Here is a 19,763-nt window from a genome sequence, read left to right as displayed (position 1 = left end):
TACCCTTCGGTTTAGTTGTTATTACTGTATCCCTCAAGTTATTATTGTATTAATTCGTTTAGACATTATTATTATATCCTTTATTTTAGTTGTTATTGTCGTATTCGCTAGTTTATATGTTATATACGTTAGTTTACATTTATTATTGTAATCATTAATTTACTATTATTAGTGTCTTTGTGAACTTAACGTATGTAATAACGAGTTTCGTCACATTTTGAAGAAGAGATATGAGTAGTTTATTTTAAATATATATATATATATTACAAACACATTTCTCGAAGTGCAGTCACACGTAGTTATTGTTTTCTTTCAAGCTTCGAGACAATAGTTATAAATCATATTTCTTATACGTACTATGCTTGATGTACATAATATTAATCCTCTTTATCTACATACTATATTCTAACAATGTACAAACAGATGAATAACTGTTGAATAAATTTCTTCACCAGGAAGCAGTGTTACTTAAAGAGATATTGTTGAACCTGTTAAGAAGAAAAAATATTATTTTCAGTTATTAGATATTTATTTGAAAACGGTAAAGTGTGAAATGAAAGGGCATCACTTTCATAATGACTACAAACGATTCTTTCTTAATGCTGATTAGGATTTCTTTCTTAGGCTTAAACATTACTACTTCATTGAACGCACGTATCAAGTAAAGCATCCAAGCTCTACAACGAAAGAAATTTGCTCAAAGATAAAAACAAGAAATCAGTTCTTCTCAAGCAAAGTAGCTAAGCCTAAAAAAGAACGTCTCTTCAAGATAAAAAAAACCGCAAAATTACAAACTGTATCGGTTCTTAGTGAAGTGAAGCAGCTACGTCTAAAGAAAGAACGTTGATTTAAAATAGCAACATAAAATTATCAAACTTTATAAGTTCTTAGTCAAGTGAAGCAGCTAAGCCTAACAAAAGAATGTCACTTCAAGATAAAACGCCAAATTAGTTAACACTACCAGTTCTTAGTATGCGTCTAAATTATAAGATCAATACAGTATATATAGGGAATCAATGATAAACAACATTAACTGAATTAAATTTCATAATTAAAATATTTTTGAACCATTTTTTTATTTCTGATTTATTTCTTTACACATGACAGAACCAAGGAGGGCATAAAAATCACCCCACTGATAATAACTTCTTTAAAATAATTTAAGCTCGATTTTACACCAAGATAAAAACTTACAAGAAACGGAAAAGGTATTTTTATTGTTGTTGTTTTTTCATTTGTATGTGTTCGCTTTGATTACAGCACAGATTATTTGGAAAGTCGACTACATTCTTGTTACATGATAGAGAGCAGCACAATCGTCACATCTGCACACACCTATTTTAAATCTTGCATTTTTCTGTCTATATAACTTATCACAGTAACCGTCAGTAAATTATTTTTCTAATCAAAATCCTTCTAAACAGTAAATACCACTTTCTCTTTCCAGTAAATGAAGAAGAATGATTGATGACGTAAAGTAGCATCAAAATAGCGAGCAATGAATGAATAGTAAATTTCATTTTCTGCTATAATTACTATAGATGTTGTCTTCGTACATGACGATTTACAAAGAAATTACTTTCAAATGACAAATTATCGCTGTTGGTTGACATCTAATGTTCCAAGTGTCTAGACTTCTGTTCCATAGTATATTTGGCTTGGTTTTTGCGATGACGAAAGTTTTTCTTCCAGTTAAAAAAAGTAGTAGCTTGTTGATAGTATTGCTTGAAAGGTTTACTGATCATCTTATAGACCCAGAAAACTTCAAATGACTTAAATTCTTTTGAGTGACTCCCATTGATTGGTTTTGTTTTAACATTTGAGATCTAACCAATTGGAGATGACGCTTAATATATTCAGCTCTTGGGGCAAGATTCAAGGCTTTAAGGAAGCATTCTTCAGTTTGCTTCAAGTGACCTCTGTGAAGATACACCACACACAAATTATGTAGACCTTGGACGTTTTGGGGGTCAACTTCCAGGATCTTCTGGTAACACTGAAGCAGGATATAAAAAAAAATTAAAAATATATTCATATTGTTAAAGCAAAGACCGGCGAAAAATATTATTCATAAAAAAATAATAAGTTTGATTTGCAAGAACCAGCACAATTGCAACACTGCTACGTTTGTAATACTCATGCAATAATAACCTAAATATCTACGGTACTGTTATGTACGCATTGTGATTCTACAGGGTCTTCGCAAAGTCCCTGTGCACTTGTATATTTATTAACAGACATGTTTCAATATAGAATACGGATGCATAAATGTGAATGACAATTAAAACAATGTTGAAAGTGACCCCGTTGGCATCAATGATGGCAGGCTTGGATCCTTCTTATTTTGTTTCTAAACACCGCTATCAGTTGCTGGCTTGAAATAAACTGAATGAATGCTGTTATCGCTGCTTTCAAAACTGCACAATGACTTTACGAGCACCCTGTATAATAACATACACAACTCAAACATCGTGGTGTTCATAATTCTGGGTTTATAATGACGTTCGTGACTGCGACAGTTATATATATAGTTCTTTAATAATCTGCATGACTTATCAGGACCTACATAAAGTAGATTCGGTTTAGGTACGTAAAACTGATTCTACAGTAACCGATATGATTACTTCCAGATTGTATAATAAACTCTACGACTACATTATATAAAACCCTGCATGGCTACAACAGTTCCGTTATATGCATAATGTTAATTCTACAATTAATTCACAGCTATGAGGTGGATTAGTTCTTCATTAAGATTTTGTTTCCTTGGGTATTAACGTATCCTTATTTCTGGATATTCGTCTGTCTATTTATTAGTGATTATTTATTAATATTAATACGTCACATCGTACTCTGTGTGTGTGCACCTCTAAGAGTTACTGAATCACAGTGGTTTAATCGAGACAGAAAATATTATATAATCATTCTAAAGTTTTTTCTAACCTTCTCACATGTTACCAGTAGGCAAAAAACAAAACAAAAATACAACAAATAAACAAAAGCACGTGCTGACTTGTTACGTGCAGAACACTCCAAGCTAACGTTTGAAAGGGAAGATAGATTTTATAGCAAGTGAGAAGAGGAATTTTACGAAATAGACGGCATTTTGTTCGATAAGAGTACTGGAGATAGGCTCACTCAGCCCTAAAATCTTCGTGTGTTACCGAGTTGCATTCACAGTACGATGTAAATTACCACAGTGCCGCTATTAGCCAACAATAACAGTTCTGAGAGCAACATGCATGTACATAACTTCAAATGAAAGTCTATCTATCTGAGAAAAATATTTGCAAATACATTTATTTGTAAAGAACACACCGTTTCCGCCCCATCCAGGTTTTCCATCTGTGTTACATAGATATCTCCCAGTAGAAGAAGTCCTTTCACGTGGGCAGAATGATGCTAAACGGGTAATACAACTTTGTGAGAAATCATAAAGGAGGCAACAAAACAATGCTTTTAAACACGTGACTAATTTAATAAACACTTGACCCATACGTAATTACATTAGGTTTATTAGAAATTAATTTTTGTAATTTCTGCTGTAAACGGGTGTGAGAACTGTAGGTTTATTTAAAAGTTTAAAATATTTCTATTGAAATGTGGTGTAACAACTTTAGGTTTTTCAATACAGAGGTTCCCAAACTTTGTAGACCTGCAGAGCTTCACATCAGAAAGAAAAAAACATTCTGGATCCTTAATAAAAATACACTAAAATAGAAACAATGGGACACTAGCAGCAGATAAAGTTTACTTCAAGCTTCTAGAATATAAATTTATTAAAAATACCAATAGTTAAAGAACAATTTTTACATCTACTCACTTGTTCAAAAATTTCTGTTTACAAAATTTATATCCGTAAAAGTACAGTGTACTTATTTATTTATTAGTGGCTCATATAGGCTCGTTTTTGTTCGTAAAGTAGTTCAATATTTGGAGTTATGGTTGTTATCTGTAAGTGCAAATCATCTTCAATATTTAACCTGTTTCTAAATTTGGTCTTTGTAGCTGTACACAGTAAAAATGTTTGCTCATAAAGATATGTTGTTGGAAAACGCATCAACATTTTCAAAGCTCTGTTACTTATTCCAGGGTATCCATGGCCATTTGAATCCGAAATTGTGTAAATTCTTCCTGCTGAAATTTTGTTTTTAGGCTGTAATCAGTTAAATTTCTATAAGCTGTTTTTTCTCTTTCAAAGACAAATCGTTGGTATTTGCAGAATCAACAAAGGGATTTTGAATCCACAGTAGTTTTTTTCTAAATCAGGAGGAAAGTACTCCCCAATAGTTGCACAACAATCAAAAACGTTTGTATCTTCACTTAAGAAAATTACACTCATAAATAAAAAACACTGAGGTTTTCGAAGCAATCAAGTTCTTCCACAAGTATACATTCACCCCAAAGTTTTAGCTTACGTTGAAGAGCTTCCGTTTTACACTGAACTTTGAAGTACGTTTCCCTGATACCTTGCATTACAGCATTCACTTCATTAAGATAGGAAAATACGTCCGAAAAGTAAGCCAATTTCTGTATCCAGCATTTGTCCCTTAATTTGTATGCAAGTTCAAAATGGCATTCAGATAAAAAGAAGCCTATCTCCTCACACAGTTCGTAAAACCGAGAAAGCACTTTTCTTCGAGAAATCCATCGGACTTCAGTATGGAGCAACAAATTTTTATGTAAGCTTCCCATATCCTCACAGAGTAAACTGAAGATCCTCGCATTGAGTGGTCTTGATTTTATAAAATTAACTATTTTTATAACATCACCCAATACCTCTTTTAAGTCTTCTGACATTCGTTTCATTGCAAGTGCATGACGATGAATACAACAGTGGATACTCTCGATGTCCGGGTTTCTCTTTTTTTATGAGTGCCACTGCGCCTGAAAATTTTTCAATCATAGCTGCAGCCCCATCAGTGCAATTACTTGAGCAAAGCCGCCATTGGATTTCATGTTCTTCCATAAATAAATTGATCAGTTTCAATATTTCTTCACCTGTTGTTTGAGTAGGTAAAGGTTTGCAAATTAACATGTCTTCTTCAACACTAGCTTCATGAATATAGCGAACAAACACAAGCAACATCGCATAACCTGCGACATCTGTTAATTCATCCATCTGAAACGAAAAAAAGTTTTGGAATCTCCTTTACTCGCCTTATTAACTCCGTTAAGCAACTTGCTGACATATTCTTGATTATTCGAGAAACCGAGTTCTTAGAAAGGGGAATAGAGTTAATGTTTTTAAGAAATATCTCATCAATCGTGCACTCTACCAAATCTTTTGCGTATGGTTTTATCAAATATTCTGCAGTTGTATGAACCACACCTGCTTTTGCAATACGGTAACTAACACGATATTAAGTAATAGGAGCACCTCTGTTGTCCTGATGAACAAACGAACGAAATGATGCTTTCCTTACATTTAATTGTATACACTTTTTTTGAAATATTCGGAAGTTGGATTTTTTAAATTGGGAGTGTTTTGTTTCTAGATGCCGTTTTAACTTTGGTGGATGTAAACTACTGTTACTCAACACTGTTCAACACACAACCCATTATGTCCATCTCATGACCTGTCCACGTAAAACCACATTCAATAAAACTTTCACCATACTTTATTTTCTTTCTTGTTTCGGTACTTCTTGCATCATTCTACGTTGAAGTGCTTGTACACGACGATAACGCCGAAAAAGTCGTATAAGGCCTAGGAATATTTGTATTTGTATCACATTTATTACTGATATTCAGTCACTATCCATTATAAAGGGGACAACTAATTATTAATTTGTAAAAAGACGTATTCTTATATCTTTGGCACTTGAAAAGTATATTCACAGACAAAAAATAGCTTCTGAAAACTCGTTAAAGCACTTGAGTTTTATCATCATACAATGACATGCTGACCTAAGATCAGTGTTGCCATAATGAAGTCAGAAATAAAGATTTGTGGAAAAAAGGCTAGGCCGCTAGAATAATATATTTTCCTAAAGGAAAAAAGTGACATATTATTTTTACAATTTGTTTTATTTGTATTTTAACAGAAATTTTTAAGCCAAATAACAAAATATTGAACCATATCTGACGTGCCTCTGAATCTCAAACGACATGAAATGAAATGAAACATGACATCATGTGGGCGTATGACTTCATAGAGCTCATTGGTACCAAGCTTGTTTAATTAAACTACAACGAATCTAACCTAAGAATTGCCAATTATAATTGTCATGAATATAATTATACGTCATATAAATATACTTTGAAATTGAAACAATTGATACTGCATCTAATTGTATCACGATGTTTCAAATTTGGGCAAGATTTAGCCGCTAATCCAGATCTGGCTTTTAAAAGACAATTGGTACCACTACCCAGGGTTGACTGATGTTTCATACGAAATTACTAGACTGTCTTGCATCTCCAATGAAGCATGCGATCTTGAGATGGTGCCATATCTACTAGCAACCAGTGGTGCTACTGTCGAAGTTAATTAAGATTGTATTAGAACTTTCACCGCAAGAACTTCCCCTAAGCTGAATAAAATCGTCTGGCGTTAGGCAGAATAGAATATTAAAAGGCCCAATACGCGATAGACGTGTTATATTAAAGATATATTTTGTTTTTTACTTTTTTTGTACAGCGTATTCTTATTCAATTTTATAGTTTCAGGAAAAAATATATATAGATTCTAAAATTTCCTCGCGGAGCTCCAAATAATTATGGCGGAGCCCAAGGGCTCCGCGGAGCATAGTTTAAAAAATGCTTTAATATATCAAACTGACTTGTTTCTCTTGAGACTGAATGTAACAACTTTTAGTTTTGAAGATATTAAACTTTACTCTCTCTGTTGAATGTGGAAGTAACAGCTTAAGATTATTTTTTAAAAAATCCCACTTTGTTAGTTTTTAAACTGGATGTAATAGCTTCAGATTTTTTAAAAGTTTAAACTGTGTTGATTCTGTTGAAACTGGACCTAACAACTTAAGGTTTATAAAAATTAAGCTCTCCTCTCTCTGTTGAAACTGGATTTTTATCTTGGTATATTTTAAGAATTCCGATTTTATTGTTTATGTCATAAACTGAAAGTAACGGTAACATCTTTAATCGAATGTCAGTTTTAAAATTTCTGTAATAATCGGATGTTTTATGAAGAATGTTTATGTAATTTCAACATTGCTATTTCTTTTGGAATTTAAAGTAATGACGACAAAAGTACTGACGAATTTTTGATTGCTAATCTTCCAAAAATTTAAAGTATAATATATAAATATATAACTTCGTATTCTGCAGAGTATATCAGTCTGTCAGTTGTGATTATTACCTGTTTTGCGCGTTGTAACTTTACACTGAAATCTTGTATTTATAATAGATTAACAATAATTAAAAATATTGTTGAAAAACATTTTTTTATGTTCAAACTTGAAATAAAAACATCGTGCATTTATATTTCTAACAAGCACCAAAGACTTAAATTAGTTGTAACAAACACTGTTGATTCCATCTTATTACAAAGGATGAAAAAAATTATTAAGAAAGATTTGTTCCAAAGATGTAGAGAAATTAGCCTGGAATATTTTTTTCTTTAGCTAACCTGCAACAGTTGGTGAAGAACCTCAAGAGCTTCGGAGTGACGATTTTCTTCCGTAAGGAGCAAGGCAAGGTTGAAGAGGGCGCTTCGGTCGTTAGGCTTAATCTTTGTAAAAAAATATTTTTTACAAAAATATTAATATAATTAACACGTTATCATGTGTTTAATGTTCAATAAATCGTTGTTTTCACATTTCAGAGGGCTCTTGCCATGCTATACAAAAATATTAAAGAAAGGTAGATAATTTACAAACAGACAAAACATATTTATTTTTAGCCATACATTTTCTAAAATATTTTTACCAATCACTTTAGTATCGAGAAAATTTAGCAGAGCTATAAATATGTCAAAGGTTGCGTCATTGTTTCAGGTGGTTAATTATTTGTTGTTTTTATGCGGATTCAAAAAGTCATGAAACAATTTACTTTTATCATAAAATATTAGTCTTACTTCAGTTCATTTCAGTGAAAATGATTTGGTTTTAAAGAGATTGTAGGATTATAGGAAATGTTTGATTAATGTATTTTCCATAATACATAATATAAACACAAATTATTCCTTTACATTATATTCCTTACTTCTAAGAATAGTAGCTTTATTGTATCCGTTTGTTCACTTGTTGGTATAATTAGTCCCAGATATGACTGTATTCTAGTTATCAGTTGGCTCTTTATTCTATTTTATTTTAAAAGTTAGATATTCAACTTATTATTCTACCATTCCTTCTAAAGATAATTGTAAAAATGGGGTATTGTACTTACCAAGATAACCTTTGTTCTAAGAGTGGTTCTAACAATGGCGATATTCTGCTTATCAGTTTACCTTTCATTCTAGGTGGCTAACAGTGGTTGTATTATACTTATCAGATTGACCTTTGTTCTCTGAACGATTCTAACAATGGTGATATTCTGTTATTCTAATGTTCAGTTTACCATTCATTGTAGGTTACTCACTATCGTTCTAATAATGGCGGAGATCTATTAATCGAATTATTATTCATTTTAAAAATAAATTTTAATATTGGTGGTTTTCTACTTATCTGTTTACCCATTGGTCTAGGTTATAACAATGATTGCATTCTACTTATTGTTTTTCCATTTGTTCAGAAGGTTATTATAACAACTGTGTTATCTGAGGGTCTCTGGTTCGAATCCTCATCACACCATAATACTTATCCTTTCAGGCGTGGGAACGTTATATTGTGTTCGTTGGTAGCCCAAGAGTTGGCGGTGGGTAGTGATAACAATTCTTTAGTCTTACACTGCTAAAATAGAGACGGCTAGCACAGATTGCGCGAAAATTAAACAAACAAATATTAGTTCTGAAGATAGCTTTATCATTATTCGTTCACACTTAGTTTTGTAGGTGATACTAACAATAGTAGATTTTCTTGTTCTTTTTTGATATGGTTCTAACTATAGCCACTTCCTTTATCGATTTACTTTTCATTTCATACGGTTAAAGAAATATGTATTATATTTTGTTCATCTGAATTTAACAAGGCTAAGATTTTGCAAGTTAATAATGAGACAAAGGACTACCAGTGTTTAACTGATCGTTAAGTAAATCATTCAGCACGTGTTACTGCCCGTAAGTTATTCAGGATGTTTGTGTTTCAATAATGCTAATGTTTATTTTATTATCACACAAAGAGTTATAATAAGAATATAAAGCTGCTACCAATTCGCAGCGATTGCTGTAATGACTCCAGATGACTCCAGTTACGTGACGTACTCGCATCTGTTTCGTGCATGAACGCAAATCTTGCTTTTCGAGCGTAACATATCTCCATACAGTTATCGACTTGTGGATGAATATCTAACTGGTCTTTCCGAAGAAAAACATCTATACAGCAAAGTTGTAAAACAATGAAGAATACAACGTTCCGAAGAAGGAGCCACTGATGTTCGACACAGCAGAGCTTTTAACACAGCAAGGGTTACACTACCCAACTCAAGGCAGAAGAATCAGGAACACGCTATAAAAGGAAGCCTTTTAATTCTCCAAGCAGCTTCCCTACCAGTGGCACGTCTGCAAACTTACAACGATAGAAACAGGGTTTCGATACCCGTAGTGGGCAAAGCACAGATAAGCCCGGCATGGCCAAATGGTTAGGTTCAGCTCGTAATCTGAGGTTTAAGGATTCGAATTTCCATCTCATCAAACATGGTCGACATTTTACTGTGGGGGCGTTGTAAAGTGGCGGTCAATGTCACTATTCATTGGTAAAAGAGTACCCTAAGAGTTTGCTATGGGTGGTAATGACTACCTACCTTCCATCTAACCTTACACTGCTAAACTAGGGATGGCTAGAGAGATAGCCCTTGTGTAGCTTTGTGCGAAAATTCAAAACAAAGAAACACACTCCAAAAAACTGCGATAAGGCTAAGCGTGTTACCTAATACTGTTAAATAATAAATTAAAATATAGATTCCAGGCCGACAATTTTACAGACTTGTAGCTATACTTTGAAATCAATGGCTGTTTTTATGAGAAAGATGGAAGAAAAAAATTGGAATCACTACAATCGGAATCTGTCAGATACCTGTCAGATTTTATCTTTATTCTCTTTAAACGTGGCCTTGAAAATTGCTAATCTAATATATTATTTAGTTTATGCAAAAACAGTATAAGTATAAAAGTATGTCACAGTATAAAAGTACTGTGACAAAACTTCCATGGCTTCTCCGTGGACACGAAACTAAAAGACTCATTGTTCTAAAACAGGGAAAGCAGACAAAACATGGTCGTTTGAGAAAACAGGGTCTTTGTTCGTAGCGTGTATCGAATTTAACCGTTCTTCCAAAAAGAGTACGTGGCCTTTTGTACTGATGACAGCTCTTAACTCTGTATCTGCTGCCTCACTTACGGGTAAATAACTTTCTCATGTTTAAAATGTGGCAAAAAGGTTCAATGTTTCTTTACTCACCTCGAGTTTGAATCTGTTAAACTTTCGAAACATTGAAAGGGAAAATACCCTTCCTTAATAATAGTACAATATTACAAACACACGTGGCAGTATTCTGTAAGAAAACAATAATCATTTGGCTATGAAGTAAATAAATCAATGTTCAGAGTTTACTAGAGTTTGGAATTTCAGAGTGTTCGACATTTGTTAGTGTTCGGAATTTGCTAGTGTCGCGAACGTGCTTACCTCGACAGCTTTACGAAACCAGCGCTCAGCAGTTTCAGTGTTTCCATTCTCTAAAGCTAGCATTCCCAGACTGAAATACACATCTCCTGTTTGAGCTACACCGTCAGTGGCCTTATGAAATCTATCTCAGCAAGTTTGGTTACAGGAAAAAAAAGGAAAGTAAAACTTAATATTGTGAAAATACACAATTCATCTTCGTTAGATAACATTGTTACGATATGAATAAAGACATGGCAACTTTTCTTGATGACAAGAAACCCACTCGAAATAAAAATATATCTCAGAACGGCTAGTATGGGTATTAATACTTTTACTGATAAGGACAGAACAACGTTTCGATCTTACTAGGTCATCTTCAGAACCTTAACCTGAAGATGACCTAGGAAGGTCGAAACGTTGTTCTCTGCTTTATTAGTAAAAGTATTAATACCCATACCAGTCGTTCTGAAATATACATGGTAACCTTGTTAATAAAAATCGGAACAATACAAATAATCACCAAGATACATGGTGAATTTGTTGTAGAATATGTTACGATGTTAATAACCACCAACTACATTGTACTCTTGTTTAGAAAGATTGTAACAATACAAATAATCACGAAGCTATACGGTAACTTTGGTTATATCTAGCTACGTGGAAACCTTTTAAATGGGCCCGGCATGGCCAAGCGTGTTAAGGCGTTCGACTCGTAATCCCAGGGTCGCGGGTTCGAATCCCGGTCGCACCAAACGTGCTCGCCCTTTCATACGTGAGGGCGTTATAATGTGACGGTCAATCCCACTATTCGTTGGTAAGAGAGTATCCAAAGAGTTTGCTATGGGTGGTCTTACACTGCTAAACTAGGGATGGCTAGCGCAGATAGCCCTCGAGTAGCTTTGCGCGAAATTCAACAAACAAACAAACAAACCTTTAATTATAGACAAAAGTACAATGTAACTAAGTGGCAATTCATATTGCAACAGTATAAATAAGGATCGAGTTAAAATTACCACAAACACACATTGTAATTAAGTCTATAATTATTAAAATAGTATGAAGAGTTCTCGAGATACACACTAAGGTACATGTTAATATTCGTTATAATGATTGTAACAATATAAATAATAACCCAGCTACTGTAACAATCTAAATAACAAACCAGTTAGAGAGCAACTTTCTTTATAATAACTGTAACAATATAAATAACAAACTAGTTAGAGAGTAACTTTCTTTATAATAACTGCAATATAATTAACACCCCAGCTACAGGGTAACATTCTTTATAATAACTGTAACAATTTAAATAACACCCCAGCTACAAGGTAACTTTCTTTATAATAACTGTAACAATATAGATAACAACCCAGCTACATGATAACTTTCCTTATAATAACTGCAATAATATAAATAACAACCCAGCTATATGGTAACTTTCTTTATAAAGATTGTAACAAAAGATAACAATTGTTTTAGTTAACTTTAAGATGACCTAAGAAGGTCGAAACGTTGTTCTGTACTTTATCTTAAATAAAGTTTTAACACCTATACCAGCCATCTTGAGAATAGAAATAACAACCCACCTGAAGGATAAGTTTCTTTATAAAGATTGTAAGAATATAAATAATTACCAAGCTATGTAGCGACTTTATTTATTAAAAATTGTAACAATATAATATATCCTCTAGTTACAATGCAAAAAACGTTCGAAACTTTCATTGAAGTGATATTGTAAATCAAAAACCAATTAGTTTTATCACTTTCACTATGATTTGCGAGCGAATTCATTTGTCAATTACACTGATATTGAATATTCAAGGCCTGAATTAGCACGGCAGTGCGCAATGTTGCGTCGCAAAACGTGAATGTATCTAAATTAATACGGCGGTACACAAGGTTGCGCCGCGAAACGTGATTTTATCTAAATTAACACGTCAGTGCACGAGGTTGCGTCTTGAAACACGATCGTATATGGATTAATACGGCAGTGCACAAGGTTGAGTCACGATATGTTATAGTATATGATTTAATACGGCAGTGCTCAGGGTTGCGCCGCTAAACGTTATTACATTACAACTAAAAACAAATTATTAGAATAAACATTTAACGAGAAGAATATCATAATTCGCTACAAAATAATAAAAAAATAAGTTCTCAATGAGTTTAATGAGATACAAAATCTAAAAACAAAATCGCAGAACACAATTATTTCTTAAGGCGATAACTTCTAAATCCTGATTGATAATAACTATAGTTAATTAACAAATGTTTCTCAGATCATCAACCGGTTATATTTAAGTTCACTGACTGTCATAATTACCTCTCCTCTTCCTTTGTTTTCTGCATGTTTCTGTCTTGGAGCAGCATAGCTGAGTTGAGAAGGGCTTGCTGAAATTCATTAACGGATTCTGAGATCCAAATTAATTATATTCAAACTTCCATAGCGTAAGAATTAACAGAAGAAATTTCATCGGTTTTCGACATGCATACAGATAATGATAAAATGTTCTACAGGGACATTATTCTGATCTAAACAGTCTATTAACTTTATTAAAAACAACAATTACCCAAGTGAAAAATAACAGATCACATTCAGATAGGAAGTCTTACTCTTTTTATTAAAAACCACTAAACAACGTCAGTTTTAACATGATATGGTATTCAAAAATCCTACAGAACAACAAACGTACGGTGTCTCTTTAAAGAAATAACGATAGTAGAACACACCATAATTTATAATATTCCTAAAATTTGTTTAGGATCTGCTGAAAACGTTGTTCCTTATTTGTGGTTCTAGTTCTAAGGCTTTGCTAATAAATATTTCTATCTTATGTTGTGGTTCTAATTCTAAGACTTTGCCAAATGAGTTTTTTACCTTATTTTATGATTCTAGTTATAAGCATTGCTAATTATATTTCCTAACTTACGTTGTGGTTCTAATTCTAAGGCTTTGCAAAATGAGCTTCTTAACTTATTTTATGATTCTATTTGTAAGCCTTGCTAATTAAGTTTTCTACCTTATGCTGTGGTGCTAGTTCTACGATTTTGCCAAATGAGTTTCTTACCTTATTTTATGATTCTAGTTATAAGGCTTGCTAATTAAGTTTCCTACCTTATGTTGTGGTTCCAATTCTAAGGCTCTACTAAAGAAAGTCAAAGCTTCTTCACTTCTCCCTTGATCCATCAATACAACACCAAGCTGCAGAGAAAGTAATGCAACAGTAAAAATATTCTGTACTCGGAAAAATGTACATAATAACATGAATTGGCAAAAGAAAATTGTCTAAGCGCTAATATTTGAAATTTAAAATTTTAACCTGTTAAGAAAATAATCTGAAACTAGAATATTTTACAAAGTATCTGAAAGCATTTGTATACTATAATGAAATATCTAAAAACACCACTACATTAAAAAGAAACATCTGGAAACATTTATTATTAATAGGAACATGTACTTGTAAAACGGCTGGTTTGGGTTGAGAAAATTTTTATGTAGAGGAGCGAATAACGTTTCGACCTTCTTCGGTCATCGTCTTTGTGAACCTGAGGTTGTTCGCTCCTCTACATAAAATATTTTCTCAACCCAAACCAGCCGTTTTACGTACATATTTTTATCTACAAGTGGGTTTTCTCGTTATCACTGATTATTAATAGGAACAGCGCATATGTAAAAGTATATCTTAGAATAGGATCTAGAAAAATATATACAAAAATCCGAGTACGTGGAAATCTGTCTCACTGGATAATAGCCATTTACAGATGTATAAAATTTAATTTGAAAAGTGAAGTTCGAGGTAGATTGCGGTTACAGTGAAGTAGTTGTATACTGTATGTTGTCTACAATGGAATCGAGTCTCATATTTTAGCGTTGTAAGTCCGCAGGCTTACCGTTGTTCCATTGGAGGACTAACTATAAATGCTACACTATCTTAAAAATTCTAAATTACACATTTGAACACATGTTTTGATCTGACTTTATGAATGTTTTGTGCCGTAGGACTTTTAATTACTCTTCCAAAAAGCGACAAGTGTTCTCTGAAATCACATTACCTACAATGTTAAGATGTAGTTCTGATACGTGTATTTCCACACGGTTTTATACCGATTGTGGTTGTTCATTGAGTTGCCTATTTTCATACTCAAATCGTTGAGTGTGTTACACTCAACCCTCTTTATTGTTGTGGAACATGAAAATGAGCCTCACATTACACTAAAAGCTGTGTTTTAACATTTATGCATAAACCCTACAGCATTTTATATGTGGGGTTGACATTGTTATTGAAAGTCTATCATGTATTGTAACTTATAATGCATTATATAAAACTTTTATTGGCTTACATTGTAGTATAGATTAGGGTTATCAGCGTCAAATTGCAGAGCCCGGATGTACATGTCTTCTGCTTCTTTACTTCTATAGAACATTTGTGAAAAGAGAGAATGGTTACAGGTTTTTAATCTAGTTAACATTTCTATAAAATTAATATATGAATATGGACATACTATCCTGCCAACAGTATACTAGGACATAAATACTTAAAGTAGTTTACAGGGAACACTGTTTTAATACGACATAGTACCGACGTTAGCCTAAATCGGTCTCCTCTACGAGACATGCTCCAAACTAGATTGTATCATACATTTGATGTATTCTGTATGTGTTACTTTGCCAAATGCTCGCCCAGTTAATTACAACCGAAGAACTGTGAGTTAAACTTTCAAATGATATCAGCACTGATTTATGGAGTTAAGATTTGAGATTTTGATCGATAATTATTGAACGTACATTGTTACTTCGAAATCGCGGTTTCGTGTACGTGTTCATTTAATATTTATGGACACCTATGAGAATGTTGACGTGTGAACACTTCACAGACGGATTTCACGTCTAATATGCAGAATTCAGCCATCACTGTAACCGTTGGATAATTCGTTTCCATATATTCTGACATCCCTCCAAAACTATACGTCACACTTCCCAGAAGTTAATGTAAATCGCAAACGATTGTTGACATGCTAATATTTAAAAGTTACACTACACAATACAATACCTAACATTCTAGAGAATAATGTACGGTTTATGTATAACAGTATTCACCTACATGGAAAGCACACTGCGCATACCTCACCGATTATATCTTTTATATATATGATTACATTAAATACAGTCAAACCAACATAGCTGTGTTCCAAATCAGCCTATAACCTCTTCTCTTTCATATTAACGTAATTTATGGTGTTTGGGATATTCGAAGGCTGTCCTTATACTTTTGACAGGATATAAAGTAACAAACTGCTTACGATCTTTATGAACTAACAAAAATAATCTACCCATCCGTCCACCTATCTCAGTAAAATCTATCTAGCTACCTATATATTTATCTATCAATCTATCTATCTATCCATTCATTAACAATTTGTCTATTATTCTTTGAACAGTTATTTTGAAACAAAATTATTTTTTGTAACATGTTTCTGTTAGAGAACTTCCAGCTCCTAATATTACAATAGACTACAACCCTGTTAAAGAAACCTCAGCCCCTAATGTTACTAGAGATTACAACCTTGTTAGAGAATCCTCAGTTCATAATGCTACAAGAGACTACAACCATGTTAGAGAAATCTCAGCTCATAATGCAACTAGAGACTACAACTCTGTTAGAGAAACTCCAGCTCATAATGCTACTAGAGACTACAACCCTATTAGAGAAACACCAGTTCATAACGCTACTAGAGACTACAACCCTATTAGAGAAACTCCAGTTCATAACGTTACTAGAGACTACAACCCTATTTGAGAAACTCCAGTTCATAATGCTACTAGAAACTACAACCCTATTAGAGAAACTCCAGTTCATAACGCTACTAGAGACTACAACCCTATTAGAGAAACTCCAGCTCATAATGCTACTAGAGACTACAACCCTATTAGATAAATTCCAGCTCATAATGCTACTAGAGACTACAACCCTATTAGATAAATTCCAGCTCATAATGCTACTAGAGACTACAATGTTTATGATCACCTGTTCAGTTTTAAAAGAACATCACCACGATTCAAGTAAGCAGCTGTGTAATCAGAACGTAGTCGTATGGCTTCTCGATAAAGCTGCAAAAGAAAAAATGTTTTAGAAGTCAAATAATTTCCTCTTTTTCCTTTAATTTCTTTATTATTCATATTTGAATAAACAAAACAATTTCAAAATTAATAACTCATAAAGAGCTCGTTAGCGTAACGTTTTGAGTAGCACGTTATTTATGACGTAATGAATAGTGTTTTGTGATTTAAGCAACACATTACTCATACTTCAAGAAAACATTATTCACGATCTAAACAGTTGACTGTTTACTACTTATGAAACACATGGTTTTGTTATTTAAGAACCGCTTTGTTTATCATTAAAGAAATGCGTCATACATGAGTTATGACTCACATTGTTTAATTAGCTATTCAAGTGGTCAATCGATACAGGCCATTGTGTTGTGGACTGATCAAAACGTGTCTCACGATCACGTGCCTGCAGAGCGTTGCGTCATTAGATTTACTTGTTCTTCACGTTTCGGTTCAGACAACAGCCGAATTACAAAATACAATTTCTCTATATCTTTATCTGTGCATCTATAAGAAATCTTTCACGTACTCAAACAACTGGATTTTCGATTATTTCTTTATCAAAACAAATGTGTAAAATTCCAGTTGTTTCTTTCGTTACATGCAGCAAGTCACAGTGAAAGATCGAAACGGGCTTTTACGCACTTCCTAAGCTATAGTAAAGCATAAATGGATCTTCATAATAATAAAGTTTTCCTTCACATCCTGTGTACTAAAGCAGAAGTGCTTGTATACAATTAGTTTTCCTTCATATCATCCATAGTAAACCATAAGTAAACATTTATAGTCAGCTCTCCCTTCATACTTTCTGTTCTATACCAGAAGTGGATCTGTTTGTTGTTTTGTTTTTTGAATTTCGCGCAAAGCTACCCGAATGGCTATCTGCGCTAACCGTTCCTAATTTAGCAGCGTAAAACTAGAGGGAAGGCAGCTAGTCATCACCACCCACCGCCAACTCTTAGGCTACTCTTTTACCAACAAATAGTGGAATTGACCGTCACATTATAATGCCCAACGGCTGAAAGGGCGAACATGTTTGATGTGACGGGGATTCGAACCCGTGACCCTAGGATTACGAATCGAACGTCTTAACGTAGTTTTCCTTTACACCATCTACACTCAAGGTGAATGTGTATAATCAGCTTTCATTCATTCACACTACTAAAACAGAAATGAATATACATAATTTACTTTCAGATTCATTTACTTTTTGGAGCATTTGTTTATTTTAGTTTTAGCGCAAAGTGACGTTATAGAGTAAGTTATTTGCAACTAATCCATCGCAGGAATCGAAATTCAGATTTTATCGTTGTATGTTCACAAATTAGTGTTGATCGGCCCGACATGGCCAGGTGGGTTAAGGCGTTCGACTCGTAATCTGAGGGTCGTGTGTTCGAATCCCGGTCGCACCAAACATGCTCGTCCTTTCAGCCGTGGGAAAGTTATAAAGTGATGGTCAATCCCACTATTCGTTGGTAAAAGAGTAGCCCAAGAGTTGGCAATGGGTGGTGATGACTAGCTGCCTTTCCTTGAGTCTCACACTGCTAAATTAGGGATGGCTAGCGCAGCTAACCCTCGTGTAGCTTTGCGTAAAATTCTAAAAACAAACAAAAAACAAACTGGTGCGGATCAGCGAGGGTATTATTTGAATATTAAGAATGACGCCTCGTTAATAAAGATTAAATTATTTGTATAGGACACATATCCTTATGTATTTGTTACTTTTATCTCACTTTTTATAAAATAAAACTGTCTTAATTGGAAGAGGTATAAAATATCAACCGAACCGATACTTTTCTATTTAAATTATGAGATAAGACTCAAAAATATACATTAGAACTCTTGTAAAAACATTCCTTTGCCAACATATGTAATTGCCAATTTATCTTCTTACGGATTACGACTTTTTGTACAGGTTTATTTTTTCGTATTTTCATAAAATTACGTAGTGTATGAGTGTATAGGTATGAAAAAGTAACGTATGCGAAAACGAAGTTGAAACAAAAGCAAAATTCGAAGTCGCAAAAAATAAAATTTGGTCATGAAAATATTTATTTTTATTTTGTTCTTTCGATTACAATTTTTGCTAAAACTCTTTCAGCGAAATTATTCATAGAAGCAACTGTAAGTGAGAATTAAGCCTACTTTGAACTCGCACTTGCTGTCTGACGTTTCTGCCACGGTTTTAATCTGGTTTGTTCTTAAATTTCTTGCAAAGCTACCCGAGGGCAATCTGCTCTAGTCGTTCCTAATTTAGCAGTGTAAGACTAGAGGGAAGGCAGCTACTCATCACCACCAACCGCCAACTCTTGGGTTACTCTTTTACCAAAGAATAGTAGGATTGATCGAACATTATAGCATCCCCACATTGAAAGGGCAAACATGTTTTGGTGTGACGGGGATTCGATCCCCCGACCTTCAGATTACGAGTCTAGCGGCCTAACCACCTGGCAATGCCAGGACCGGTTTTCATCTGTCTGAGGTTCTTTCATTTTCTAGATTTCACAAGAATATTTTTTTGGGAAATAAATTCAGTAGCTACTGTCGACACTGGAGTATTAAAAACAGCGGTCAGAGAGTTGTGTGAAGAATACTTGTTTCGGAACGGGAATTATTCGATGCGGGATGTTCAGCGACAGTTTTGTTGGACACACATTTTTAACACCACCCTTCTTCCCTTTTGTTGAAGTTAAAATAACCGTAAACTCTGCTTATTGAAGCTGTTAACCGCATTAGCGAGTTGATCGCTGGGACAGAGATTTGAGAAAGCCGTAAAATCCTATTAGTATTATTTTATTGTCTCATTGTAGGATATGTATCAATATTAACGTCACAGGCAGCGAGTTATGAAGTAATTTACAGTGAAACTGAAAATTTTCAGGTATTAAAACGACTGCTATGTTAGTAGATGTATCCAGGAGAACCTGAAT

At 33.7% G+C, this 19,763-nt stretch overlaps 1 protein-coding gene across 8 annotated transcripts in view; it reads right to left on the bottom strand.

Annotated features, from left to right (window-relative positions):
* Positions 1-215: 215 nt before the first annotated feature.
* The window catches only part of LOC143237472 (protein O-mannosyl-transferase Tmtc3-like), a 144,700-nt gene continuing 125,152 nt past the window's right edge, over positions 216-19,763 (bottom strand). For 4 of the 8 annotated variants that reach the window (XM_076476759.1, XM_076476752.1, XM_076476754.1 and 1 more), the window contains exons 14-21: positions 16,748-16,830; positions 15,063-15,135; positions 13,837-13,923; positions 13,045-13,112; positions 10,746-10,866; positions 7,595-7,696; positions 3,319-3,402; positions 216-1,996 (exon numbers count right to left, since the gene is read on the bottom strand). In XM_076476759.1, the coding sequence (XP_076332874.1) occupies positions 1,742-1,996; positions 3,319-3,402; positions 7,595-7,696; positions 10,746-10,866; positions 13,045-13,112; positions 13,837-13,923; positions 15,063-15,135; positions 16,748-16,830 (873 nt within the window). In that variant the 3' untranslated portion in view covers positions 216-1,741. The remainder of the gene's footprint in view (positions 1,997-3,318; positions 3,403-7,594; positions 7,697-10,745; positions 10,867-13,044; positions 13,113-13,836; positions 13,924-15,062; positions 15,136-16,747; positions 16,831-19,763) is intronic. The other 4 variants (XM_076476757.1, XM_076476758.1, XR_013020083.1 and 1 more) reach the window with 3 other exon arrangements.

This window comes from Tachypleus tridentatus, chromosome 13 (genome assembly GCF_004210375.1).
Source record: "Tachypleus tridentatus isolate NWPU-2018 chromosome 13, ASM421037v1, whole genome shotgun sequence".
Lineage (NCBI taxonomy): Eukaryota > Metazoa > Arthropoda > Merostomata > Xiphosura > Limulidae > Tachypleus > Tachypleus tridentatus.
The sequence above is the reverse complement of the archived record's forward strand: the minus strand, read 5'-3'. Positions and strand labels throughout refer to the sequence as shown.